General features: G+C 49.2%; 1 protein-coding gene across 3 annotated transcripts in view; it reads left to right on the top strand.

Annotated features, from left to right (window-relative positions):
* The window catches only part of Tfcp2l1 (transcription factor CP2 like 1), a 56,377-nt gene extending 43,856 nt beyond the window's left edge, over positions 1-12,521 (top strand). For all 3 annotated transcript variants that reach the window (XM_004836046.4, XM_004836045.4, XM_087198166.1), the window contains 7 exons: positions 869-917; positions 997-1,090; positions 3,073-3,163; positions 3,676-3,779; positions 5,347-5,489; positions 10,382-10,433; positions 11,599-12,521. In XM_004836046.4, the coding sequence (XP_004836103.1) occupies positions 869-917; positions 997-1,090; positions 3,073-3,163; positions 3,676-3,779; positions 5,347-5,489; positions 10,382-10,433; positions 11,599-11,645 (580 nt within the window). In that variant the 3' untranslated portion in view covers positions 11,646-12,521. The remainder of the gene's footprint in view (positions 1-868; positions 918-996; positions 1,091-3,072; positions 3,164-3,675; positions 3,780-5,346; positions 5,490-10,381; positions 10,434-11,598) is intronic.
* The last annotated feature ends 566 nt before the right edge of the window (positions 12,522-13,087 follow it).

Raw genomic sequence — 13,087 nt, 5'->3', positions numbered from 1 at the left:
CTTGGTTTCCCCGCTACAAAAAGGGAATAGATTTCCACATTGGTCAACAGTATCACGTCCATGATGCCTGGCATTTTGTAGACAGTTCATGAAGGCCAGCTGGTATTAGTAATGACTGGCTTGAGAGTCATCCTTATGAGAATTTCTTTTTAAAATTGTGGTAAAGTCTGTGTAAACATAGTTTTTAGTGTGCAGTTGAGCAGCATTAAGTGCACTGTTGCTATTGTACAGCTGTCACAGACATCTGTTTGGGAGGTCCATTGGGAGCGTATCTTTTACCTGTAAGTGCAAGTGTTCCAATCTGTACCGTCCTGAGTTGGCCCTGCTGGGAACACCCTGGCAGCATTTTCCTCATGGATAGATGTCAACCTGTGGAAGCTTATCCACTGCAAATTCCGGCAATATGGAAAGAATTTGGTTGATGACTCTGATTTGGCCACAGCTTTCCAGGTGCTGATTACTTGGAGCAGTATAGCCCGGTCCCCATGGTCAGCCTGCCTTCCCCTTGGGCTGGGGCTGGGGTGGAAACCCTGAGCTGGTGGGAATTCTGATCAAGACCAAGGGGATTCTGATCAGCCAGCAAGGGTCCTCAGAGGTTGCTCTGACTCCTTGGGATAGGGTGTAAGCAAGGCCCAGGGCAGTGTAGCCCCAAACTTCCTGCCTACACCCATGGGTTCTTCAGGGGTTCGGAGGGATTAGATGCCCATTTCTTACATTTATCTGACTCGAGAAATTCTGGAGGACTCATTTCATTTAAACAAGTCTCATACTTGATGGGACATCAGCACCTGGCTAGGTGACTAGACCTCCAGGAACTAGTCTCCAGGAACTGCCTCCATCCTCATTTCCTGTCCCTTTTCCATTGCAGCAACAGCTCACCGACCCACCAGGTGGAGGCCCTGCCCATGGGCAGTGATGTAAGTGTGCACCAGGCTCTGAGGTGGTGGCCCTGGTAGGCTCCGAATAGCACCTCAAGGTCTCTTCTCTCTCCCTCAGCACCTGCTGCCATCAGCCTCCATCCAGGATGCCCAGCAGTGGCTCCACCGTAACAGATTCTCACAGTTCTGCCGCCTCTTTGCCAGCTTCTCAGGTGAGCGTCTTGGAAGTATGTTTAGAACCCACAGGCACCTGGGAAGCACAGTCCAGGACCGGTCCTCTGCCCCCATGGGGCTATAGTTGTGCCCCCAGTCATCTGGGTTCCCTCTCATGTGTTCGGGCCTGGGGCCAAGACCAAAGAGGAAATTCTGCAGGTAAGAGGTGCTGCTCCTTGATGTCCCCACTCTAATTTGACTTTGAGGGACTGTTGGCTGACTTTATCCAGCTCCCCCTACCTGTAGGAATTGGTAGGCTATGGCCTGCCCTGGAAGGGCCCCCTTTGCTAAACAGGGCAATGCACACTCTGCATGTATTTTACTGTATTTACTGTATTTTTCTTGCCCAAAATACTGCTTGTCTTGTTGTCTTCAAAGCTACAACCTGGGATTTGGAGGTAAAGCCATAGGTGAGATGGGAAAGCTGCTACTTCCTTCTTCATAAAGTTTTTGGAGGCTGAGTGTGGTGGAGTACACCTGTAATATCAGCAGTTCAGGAGACTGAGGCAAGAGGATTGTAGGTTTGAGGTCGATCTGGGCAACTTAGCAAGACTTAAGCTCAAAATACAATAAAAAACGTCAGCAATGGAGCTCAGTGGTGGTGTACTTTCCCAGCATGCATGAGGCCCTAGGCTCCTTCCCAGCACCAAAAGAGGAAAAAACGGTTTTGGAAGGCCCAACCGATGGTCCTCAAAGAGAAGTCCGGAGCCAGAGGTACAAAGGTGGCCTGACCCTTGCTATCAAGCAGTTCAGTCCAGAGTGCCTGGGGGAGAGGTCTGGCATACACCAGAGGAGCAGTTTCCTCAGCCATGTATGGCTGTGGAAGAGAAACAGCATCTGTTCATTTCCAGCTCTGCATCCCTGAGAACCTTTGGTGTGAGGTGGGCGCTGGGAGGGGGAGGCTGGACCTGCTCTCCAGGGTTTGCAGCTTTGATGTAGTGCAGACTTGTGAACCGCCATCCTCAGTGCCACGTGAAACGCCTGTGACAGGGTGGGCTGGGCTGTGTGGGGGAGGCTTTGCTGAGGTCTCCTTGAGCAAAGGCTAGAGAGCAGGAGGAAGGGAACCGAGTGGGCTTTGGGTGAAGAGCTTTGTGAGCAGACAGAAAAAGAGCAAAGGCCATGAGACAGATGCCTTCTTGCTGTGGTCACGGAGCAGAGGACTCAGGTTACTGGGGCAGAGTCCTGGGGGTTGGGCCTGGGGAGGTGATGAGGTCAAAGAGGCCTGAGGGACCCAGTCAGGGAGGTCCCTGGTAAAGCAGTGGAAGGACCCCAGTGTTCACTGTCAGTGCAGAGGGAGCCTGTGTCCTGCAGAACCGAACCTGAGACAGCATCTCAGGTTGTAACTTCTAGCACACTTGTGCTTAAAGAGTGCTAAGACTGCATGGGGACAGTGCTTCAGGAAACACTTGGGGAAGTTTCTGCCAGAGCCAGACAGAGGCTTGCCTGTGACCCAGCAGACGCACTGTCTGTGTTGACCAGAGACATGTAGGAGAATGATTCACAGAGCCTCTTCATAGCAGCCCGAGCTGGAAGCACCCCAGAGCCCATCAGTAGAGTGTGAACCATGATGTATTCACACAGTGAATGACATATGATAATGGGCATAGATCTGCATGGGGTGGGGCTGGGGTGGCTGACATGAGGGCCTGTGGCAGGTAAGGTTCTGCCCCTTTGTCTGTGCTGGGGGGTTCCAGTCGTCAACCTCCTGCAAACGGTATACTTCTACACAGAGACATGCACGTGTAATCACTGCCAATGTGCTGATAGAATGATGCCCATAGATGAATGTGAGTGAAATTACAGAGGGCAGGACCTGCTGAGAATCCTTCTGAGCTATGAACTTCTAAGGTGGTTTAGCTCTTTGTTGTTTCTCTTGGGAGTGTCTGATACTCCCCGAGGGTGAGGCTGGAGTGTCTGCAGGTGCTCAGGGAGGGAGCCCTTCCTGTGCCCCACTTGAGGGGTGACTCATTTCCCTCTCTAGGTTCTGACTTGCTGAAGATGTCCAGAGATGATCTGGTCCAGATCTGTGGCCCTGCAGATGGAATCCGGCTCTTCAATGCCATCAAAGGCAGGTGGGTGTAGGTTTCTCAGAGAACCTAGCAAGCCCCTCACTGATCTTCTTGGACTATAGGTGGGCTGGCTGGTGGGGACTGGGCAGCCAACCATCCAGGAGCCATTGGCCAGTTGTGGCCTTGGAGCTAATGTGCTAATGTGACAGTCAAACTTAATTTTAAATTTAACTCCAGAGAACTTCACTTTTTATTTTCTGGTGCTGGGGTTCATACCCAAGACCTCAAGCATGCTAAGCATGCACTCTGCCATGGTGCTACACCTCCAGCCCACTCTTGACATCTTGGTTTGTTGCAGAACCTGGGGAGGGTCATCCATTGCCCTTCCCCCAGGCTCAGTGAACTGGATTCGGCCCCTCCCTACCCTTCCAGGAAAGGCATCCTGCATCCCCACCCCCATCTTGCTTCTTCCCTGAATCTTTCCTACTGTAGGCTCCACCCTGTGTTCTGGAACATTCTAGAACCATGGAGCTCAGTCCGGCACATGTGATGTTTATTTCCTTTCCTTCTGCTAGGAATGTGAGGCCAAAGATGACCATCTATGTCTGTCAGGAGTTGGAGCAGAACCGAGTGTCCCTACAGCAGAAGCGGGATGGCAGCAGTGACAGCAGCCTATGTGGTGAGTCGTAGAGAGCAGAGCCGAGACCCAACATTCAGACCCTTCAGCCTTGGCCTCCATGGCTTGGCCCAGCCTCTGCATTTCTGATGAGCATCCAGACCTTGTCCCCTGCTTTTCAGTGTTGGCCTGTGAAGGACTGGCTGTCTCTCGAATGTCCTACACATTTAAAGGGCACCCATGTGTGTTCTTGAGCAGGGTGTAGTGTGTGGTCTGGCCTCACTTTGGGCAGCTGTGCAGGGCACCATTACCCCCATACACAGTCTGAGGCTTGGGGATGTGTTGGCTTTCTTCAGGTCCTCCTGCTTCCCATGAGTGGCAGAGTCAGGATTTGAACCCATGACTGCCCATGGTAGAGCCTCTTATCTCCCCAGACTGCTCCCCACGTGGCTCCCAAGAAGAGAAAGTGTAGAATCTGAGGCCTCTGCTCGCTGCCCTCACTCTGAGCACGTCTGGTAGCAAAGGTTATGATGAGCTGCATCAGCCTGGGGTCCCTCTAGTTCTTTATGGCCTGGGGCCTGATTTGTTTCTGGTATAAAATCAGAAAATAATAGAACTGGCTCCACAAGGTTGAAGAAGATAAAAAGAAGCATCATTAGAATTCTTCCCCACAGAGGGCCCTTAGAAGTGAGTCCTGGGGCTCTTCCCAGTCTGAGCACTGGCAGAGACTTGACGCAGTGACCATGTTCAATGGCCAGGGCCTGACGGTGACTCAGGAGAACAGAGCTTGTTGTGGCTGGAGCCCCACAGCCTGGCCACCCTTGGACAGAAACCACCTGTGTGTGCACTTTGATAGTGTTGGGCCTCCAACCAGGGTTTTGAGCCAAGTGTTCCTTAGTAGAGGGAGAAGTTTGGGAACTTGGAATTTAATCCAGTTGTGTTTGCTTTTGAGGACCTCGAGTCCCCTTAGAATTCTGCCAGTTGTCCCTGGAGTTTGTTCCTGCACTGCAGCCCTGGGCTTTGTCTAAGGAAGCGCTTCTCTTGTCAGCATCACTGATATCTCCTGACTTGCTGACCACACTGGGCTCCTACTGGGGCCTCTTCTGCTCCCTGGGGTCGCAGTGTTCAAGTTGAGTGCGTCTTGCTTGCATGGTGGGAAGGAAAGGCCCAGGCCCAGGCCTTTCTGCTGTCAGGTAACAGTTGTCTTTACATGTCAGCCTGCCACACGAAGCCATCAGTAACCTTTTTAGACTGGGAAGAATGGAAAGGTGACCTGGGGCTCCTCCTCCCTCCCAAAACAGCAGGCACACCTGGCTGCATGTCAGAATCACCTGATACCTCCTGCCCCAGCTGTCCTTGGGTCTGGAGTGGGTCCAAGAATCTCTGTGTTTTACAAGAGAATCTTGAGGGAGTGAAAGGGGAGCAGAGAGCCACAGCCTGGCCTCTGTCCACCTGTGGGTGGACTGCACTGTGCCTCAAGCTCAAGGCTTCTGGGCAGGTGCCCATCACCTTGCCAGGGGCATCCTTACAAAGCATCAATTGCTTCCGTAGGATGGGGTGGAGGGGCATAGGCAGGCGCCTGCTAACTGAGTGGCCACTTAAAGAGAAGGCACTCTCCTCTCCGCCCCAGTGTACCATGCCATCTTCTTGGAAGAGCTGACCACCTTGGAGCTGATTGAGAAGATCGCCAACCTGTACAGCATCCCCCCACAGCACATCCACCGAGTCTACCGGCAGGGCCCCACGGGCATCCACGTGCTGGTGAGCAATGAGGTGAGGCTGAGCCAGGCCAGTCCCCAGCAATGGGGCTTTGGACTTGGGGGAGGAGCCCCAGGACCCTTAGCCAGAAACGTTGGGGCTTACAGACAGTGTGCCACCTGCTGGGCTACATGGGCTCCCTGGGGTGCTAGCAGGAGATCTCTGAGCCACATCTGGGGCTGGCTGGGTGCCCCAAAGCCCATTGGGCACAGATCCCACCCCTACCCCAAAGCTCTGAGCTGGGGCTGTGAAAGTGAGAACAGTACTCTCCCTGAGTGGGTGGTAGCCCCAGGGTGAGCCACAGGGAGATGCGAAAGGGCCTGGGAGGTGGATGAGAGCATCTTTGGCTCACAGGAGCTGAGAGCAAGGGTCTCTACTGAGAGATGACGGTGCTACGGCTCCCCAGGTCTGTGCCCAGAGACACGGGCCCTGTGTAGGCAGAAGCAGCTGGTGGCAGAGGGCCCAGGTATTGAAGAAGACCCCCTTGGAACTGTGCCCACTTTCTGAGTAATGGACTGTTGATAGGCTGCTGAGCAGGGAGGCCTTCTGTGCACAGTGTAGAACAGATGCTTTTAAGCTTGTTCCATCCCGGGCCTTCCTTCCCAATAATAATAGTAACAAGTGGCAGCACATACTGGGTGCCGTGTCAGTCCACTTTCTGTTCCATAGCCAGGGGTGGCGCTGTGGTGGGGACCCAGGTGATCCAGCTGCTGAGCTGCACTCTGAGCCAGCAGAGACCCATCTTCTCTCGAGAGGAGAACTGTGCTGGTGGGAGCCAGAGGGGACCCCAAACCCTGGCCCGGTCCCCAGAAGACCCTATGCCACTTTCAGAAACTGAAATCCCCTGTGTGGAGGATTAGAGAAGAAACTGGGGACTGGAATAGTGGTTAGAAAAAGGAGAGAAAATGTGGGCTTTTGAGTTAGTATCTCCACCCAAAACTGTCTCCTGCCAGCTGAGGAGCCTTGGGAAAATTTACATGGCCTCTCTGAGCCTCAGATTCTGCATCTGAGGATGGGGGTGAGAGTTCACTATCAGACAGGCCGGTAAGGGTAAAATGAGAACAGGCGGCAGGAACCAGGAGATGCTAAGTAAGATGCTCCTTGTAACTGACCGTGCTCATGCTAGGCACTTATTTTTAGGCAAGCTTAAATTGGCTGGATTGCTTTTTCCCTCCTTTAATTCATAACTAGTGTAAGTGACGCAGTAGAGAAGAGGAGACGGCAGCTGTGAAAGACGTTTTTTGGCCTCAGAAGGGCTGACATTAGGTTTTAATGTGATTCTGCCAGATGTTTTGGGGTTTGTCTGTGTGTGGGTAGACAGTTGTGGGATCTAAAATACATATCAAAGATTCAGCTGTATACTTATTGGCAACTTGCAGTTTCTGTAACTAAGTCAGAATTCCTTCTATATGGTTACATTCAAATCCAGTGTAACTGTCTTTTTGCTCCCATTTTACAGATAAGGAAAATGAAGTGCAAAGCTCCTGATGAGAGCTTACTTGAGAGAATAGCCAGGAGGCAAACATGCCCTGAGCGATGGGCAGTTGTAGTGGCATGGAAGGCATGTCACTTTCTATTTCAGAGTGAATTTCTTTTTGTGAAGACAAAAGGCAAGAATGTGGGGAAACCTTGCAATTTCATGGGTCCCTGAGGAAGTTCTTGCCCTGCTTGCCCTGTGCCCCAAAGAGTGTAGGCAGTTAAGCAAGTGAAGCAGAGAACAGAACTCAAATGCCACCCTGGCTAAGTAGGTGATTCTTATGCCCCAAAGTCTCCTTGCCGCTTAACCCTGAATCAATTGGAAACCTTTGGTTCTTAATTGCCCAGAGCGCCGGAGGCAGCCTGGCCAGCCGAGGAGCTGGCTGCTGGGGTGCAAGGTGCTTAATTAAACACGCGAGTTACTGATTAAGCTTGTGTGGGCTCTGCTTCAGGCTTTCTGTGCCCAGGTGGTGGGGCTGCCAAGAGCCTTGGATGGAGCAGGCAGGGGTATAGAAAAATGTACTTCACGCATCATTAGACCCTGCAGAGAGGGGCAGGGGTCGACGGTGGATGGATTTCTAAGGTTTGAGGCAAAAATCCAGGGCAAGCATAGAATGTGCTTAGTTTTCCTTTTGTGTTTTGTGGTGCTGAGAATGGAACCCAGGGCCTTGTGGATGCCACACAAATGCTCTCCCACTGAGCTACGTTCCCAACACGTGGGTTGCAGTTTTTACATTTGCGAAGGAGCTTTGCTGTTATGTTGGGTAGTATGTAGTTTTGCATGCATGTTTATGTACGTGGATACTGGTATATTTTTAATATTCCTTTTTTTTTTGGTACCAGGGATTGAACTTGGGTCCTTGTGCCTGCAAGGCAGGCTGCAGAACCACTGAGCTAAATCCCTGGCCTATTTTTTTTTTCCCTGGCCTATTTTTAATATTCATGAAGTATCTATCATGAAATATAGCATACATCCCCAGATCTTTTTTTTATTTTAACTCATGGTTTCACTAAGTGGCTACGTTGCCCAGGCAGGGCTTGATCTTGGATCCTCCTGCCTCAGCCTCCCAGAGTGCTGAGATTATAGGTAGGTACCACCATGGCCAGTTTCTGCATTGTATTTCTGAGATTCTGGCATGCTAGGTGGACAGCTGGAGTTCTGGTCTCTGTTGAGCAGTATGTATCCTTAGATCACAGTTGGTTTGCTTCTGCTGTTGATTGACATGGGCATTGCTTTGAGTTTTGTGTTACTGCAGACAGTGCCACTCTGAGCATTCTTAAGCGTTTCTCTGTGTGCGGGAGTTTATATTGGGCATGCTGTCTGTCCAGCCTTTTGGCTTGCCTGGGCCATGCTGATGAAGAGAAATCATCTTAGGTCACATGTAAAATACACAAAGTAGTTAATGTATATAGGTAACCATACTGTTTTAACTTATCTTGTGAAATAACACAGCAAGGCCCAAGTTTAATAATTAAATAAGAAAACTTAAATAAGAATAAATAATGGCAATAAATACCTGTCTTCACAAGTGCGTGCATATGCAGGTGGGTTGAAGTGCTGATACTGATAATGGCTGAGTTTTACTCATGAAATCTCACATCCTGATGTAGTGTCTGATGCATGTGGGTGTGTGGGTTTGATTCACCTGTGTGTGGCGCGTGCAGGAGGCGAACTCAGTGCTGTGCTGTTCCCTCCCCTACATGGTGTCCTGTAGTTGCCTATGCAGCCCAGCTTGAGCACTGTGCAGTGTAGTCATTAAAAATATCACTAAAAGTCACATGATAATAAAAATTTGTGGGGCTATGTTACAAGTTTTTCAGGGCCTCCTGCTGCCCATGGACCAGGGGTTGGACATGCTTGCGGTAAGACACATGCCTTGTGGGAGAAATGTACATCCTACTAGGTCACATAAAGTTTTCTAAAGATTTTCTAAAGTACTCCACCAGCTGTGGGTACTAATTTCCATTGCCTTCCATCCTGGGCTTTTGTGTTGTTTGTTGTGTTTTATCGGTGATACTAGGGACCGAACCCAGGAATGCTCTAACACTAGGCTCTGTCTTCAGCCTTTTTTGCTTTGAGAGAGGACCTTATCAAGTTGTCCAGGATGCCCTTGAGCTTGTGAAACTTCTGCCTCAGCTTCCCGAGTAGCTGGGATTGCAAGTGCACATATCACACCTTGTATTTGTTATATTTTTAATCACTAAAACAGCCTCATTTTATAGGTAGGGCTATGAGGCCAGGATGAGAGAGTATTACCAAAGGTCCCTGGGGAGTTCATCCCAATTAGGACTCTAGGGAAGTGCTGTAAGTCATCGATAGTTTCCTGCCACCTCTCAGACACAGGGAGAAATGGCTTCCTCTATATCTAATCCTCATGGGATACTGATACATTGATCCTACTCATTGCTAAGGCTTTTAAAAAAATTTATAGAGTCATGCATCACTTACACAACTGGCCACCTTCTGAGAAATGCTTCATTAGATGAATTTGTTGTCATGCAAACATCCTAGACTGCACTGACACAAAACTAAACAGTCTAGGTCAGTCATTGTACATGGCCTCTCAGTGCAGCTGAAAGGTGCAGTCAGCATGTTTGAGGCTGCTGCCAGTGAAACATGACAAACTTTCTGTAAGTAGAAGGAATGTACTCTGAAATACCAAAAAGTATAGTATAGTAAGTACTTAAACCAGTAAGATAGGCATTCATTATCAAGTATTGTATATTCTGCATACTAACTGCCAGCATAGTAGGTAAATTGCACCATCACCACAAACACGAACGGTGCATTTTGCAGCTATATTACCATGGCTGCACTGTCACTAGTGGGTAGAATTTTTCAGCCCTTGTAATCTGGCATTACCACTGCATATATGGTCCATTGTTGGCCAAAAAGTTGTTATGCAGTGCATGATTATGTTTTGTTTTTTCTCTGTTGCTGTTGTACATGTCCATGTTCCTATAGAAAATGGAAGACCCAATGACTCAGAAGTAGCAAAACAAGTGTAAACAAATCCCAGAGTACCCTAGGAAATGGAGCATCTTTTTTTTTTGAGACAGGGTCTCAAAATGTAGTTCAAACTGGCCTTGAACTCACAATGTGGGCCATGCTGGCCTCAAACTCAAGCGATCCTCCTGCCTAAACCTTCTGAGTGCTGGGATTACAGGTCTGCACCACCATGCCTGGCTAATGGGAGCATCTTGACTCCTTCTAGACTGCTTTCCATCTTTTGTGGGCAGATTTGTTATTAAATTCCAGTGGTGGTACACCTTGGTTCTGTATCTTACGTTTCTCAGCAATGGTTGTGTCACCATGTGTCTGAGTTTTGCAGAGTCATTTCTGAAGCTGTGCGTTTCTGGGCTTTGGGTCACTGAGCTTTTCTATTATAAACTCATCATTGAGGGAACACATTTTCTCTTTTACCTTTCAGATGGTGCAGAATTTCCAAGATGAATCTTGTTTTATCCTCAGCACATTAAAAGGTAAAGGCTCTTGGTCCCACCTTGTTTAATGGAAGCATATTATGTGCATCCTGTGGGGCTGTGGAGTGAGCGCAGAGTGGCCTGCATGGGTCCTTCCACAGGGCAGCCAGCTGGAATAGCCTTGGGAAGAGGAAAACACAAGCGTCCTGGAAATGCAGGACTAGTAAGACTGGCCTCAAAGTCACTCCTGAAAGCGAGAGCCTGGGCCAGGCAAGTTGTGCTCCATGGGCTCAGGGCTGAGTAGAAGCAAGATCTGTTTGAGTTTTCCTAGAAGATCTCCAGCAAACCCAAGCATGGAATACAGTGGCTGGCATAGTGGGTTGGGGACTTTGATGGGGGACACAAGGGTCCACCTGAGCCAGGTGCCCTGAGAGGAAATCAGCACACCCACTCTGCAGAGAGAGCTGTGTGGCAGCAGCATGTGTCTCTTCATGAAAGGCTGGGAATGACCTAATGTGATTTTTCCCTAGCACTGGTAATCAGATGGGCAGTGTTGGAAGAGAAGCCCTGTGACTGGGTCATGGACCCTGAATTGTTTTGGGAATCTACCCTATATTAGTTAGCTTTCCAATACTATAAGTTGAGACAATCAACTTAAAAAGTGGGAAGGTTTATTTTGGTTCACTGTTGTGGAGGTTCTAGTTCATGGTCAGCTGGCCCTGTTTCTTTTGGGCCTGTTACAAGGCAGCATGTGGTGGTGGGAGCACATGGAAGGGTAAACTGCTCACTTCCCAGCAGTGAGGAAACAGATAGGGAGAGGAGAGGAGGGGCCAGAATCCCATAGTTCCCTTCAAGGGTGTGCCCCCAGTGACATAGCTTCCTTCCACTAGTTCTATTTGGGCCTTTGGGGGACATTTCATATCCAAACTATAGCATGGGCAGTGAGTGCCTTTATGGGCCTGGGAACACCAGTTTGTCCAAAGTCTTGCTGGACACGGGTGCTGTTACCCTTGGCTGTGGTGGGAAGGCCCATTGTTGGAAAGTAACTGGGCAAGGCAAATGCTAAGGTAGGTTCTAAAGTCTCTACTTTCCTCAGTACACTTCCTTTTGTGTGGCCTTATTTTGGCACCTCTGCTGGTACTAATGTCATGCCCTTTGGGACTCCCAAATACCATGGCACTGTGTCTCTATGCCTGTGAAATATGCCTTTGTTTCTCTGTCGCAGCCGAGAGCAATGATGGCTACCACATCATCCTGAAATGTGGACTCTGAGCAGCGGTAGGACATACACCTACTCCTAGCCCCAGGAACCCCTTGGATGTAGAAATTGCACCATTGCCAGCTGCTGTCTTATCCTGCAAGCTGAAGCTAGGAGGGACCCTACCTACTCTGTGAAAGCCTCAGACCACCCACCAGAAGAAACCTGTGGACACAAAGTCTGGCATGCAGACTCTCTCTCTCCCTTCCTCTCAGCCTCCGGTTTTGGACAATTCCTTGTTCTTTTCCCTCCCAGCCCTGACATTCTAAAGAGACAAACAGTAGGAACTCCCCTTGGAAGCTCCATGCCCCCTAGGTAGAGGCTCATTGGGTATCTTGGTACCACTCGTATCAACCCTAATTGTTTTGGCACCCTTGTTAAAGGTGCCTGATTCTTGCTGGCTCTTTCTTTGTGGGGCACAAATGCTGCAGTTGGGAAGCTCACCTTTCTACCTCTCAGTCTGTGTTTGGTTCCACTATTTTTACAACTGCCTTGCTGTTGTATTCTTGTGCTTTTGTGCTCTCTCCTTAACTGTCTTAACAATATTGGGTCCATATCACTCTGATATTCCACCATCTTTGTTGGTGCCTGGTCCAACATCACCTCAAAGTCCTGGTAGAAGGTCAAGACCACTCATTTCCTTTTGTTGAATCATGAGGAAACTGAGTGATGTGGAAGTGTAATAATTCACTCAAGGCCACACTTCCCCTTAGTGGAAGAATCAGGACTACATTTGGGTTTTTGGAATTTAGCCTTCGAGGTGTCTATAAGTGATGCCCCTACCCAAGCCAAGGGCTGGAAGACTATATTTTAATTCAAAGAAATGTGAGAGCTTGATATTTTTACTTCATAATTCCAGAAGAAGGTCTAATAAAGGTCTGTTACCTGAAGATCACTGTTTATAGAGTCTTCCATTCTCTGACATGTGCGCTGGCATCAGCCTTCCTTGCCTTCCAGTGGTTACAGTTAAATCTTGTAGCTTGAAAAATACCAAAAGAGTACAGATAGTAATTTGGGACCAAAATGTCTCAGCTGCCTATTAATTCAATAGCTTTCCCTTCCATGGGAGTCAGGTGAGCTAAAGCTATAGGTTTTTCTTTATCATGTATTGAAGTACAGAAAAGCCATAGCACTTAGCACTTTTATCCAGTGTCTCCTGGGAGCTCTGAGTCCAGAGGTCTGGGCCTGATGGGAAGGTAGCTGTTGGTAGGGCCCTCTCTGCCATCCCCACCATGTGTTCTAGGCTGTGGAGGTAGTGGCTTTAACCTCCACTTCTGGGAGGCAGTGGGGTTTAAAAGTGAATGCCAGAGAAAGATACACCCATGTATCTCAATCCTGCTCATCTCATGGCCCAAGCTGCCATCCTGAACTGGAAGCCAAAGCTGAATTCTTTGCTGTTAGGCCATCAGGCTAACCTGGTTTGCAAGGTCAGGACAAACCTTCCCGTTTACCAGGT

This window comes from Heterocephalus glaber, unplaced genomic scaffold, assembly GCF_053883595.1.
Source record: "Heterocephalus glaber isolate CG9 unplaced genomic scaffold, H.glaber_assembly_v1.0 deba00000347, whole genome shotgun sequence".
Classification (NCBI taxonomy): domain Eukaryota; kingdom Metazoa; phylum Chordata; class Mammalia; order Rodentia; family Bathyergidae; genus Heterocephalus; species Heterocephalus glaber.
The sequence above is the reverse complement of the archived record's forward strand: the minus strand, read 5'-3'. Positions and strand labels throughout refer to the sequence as shown.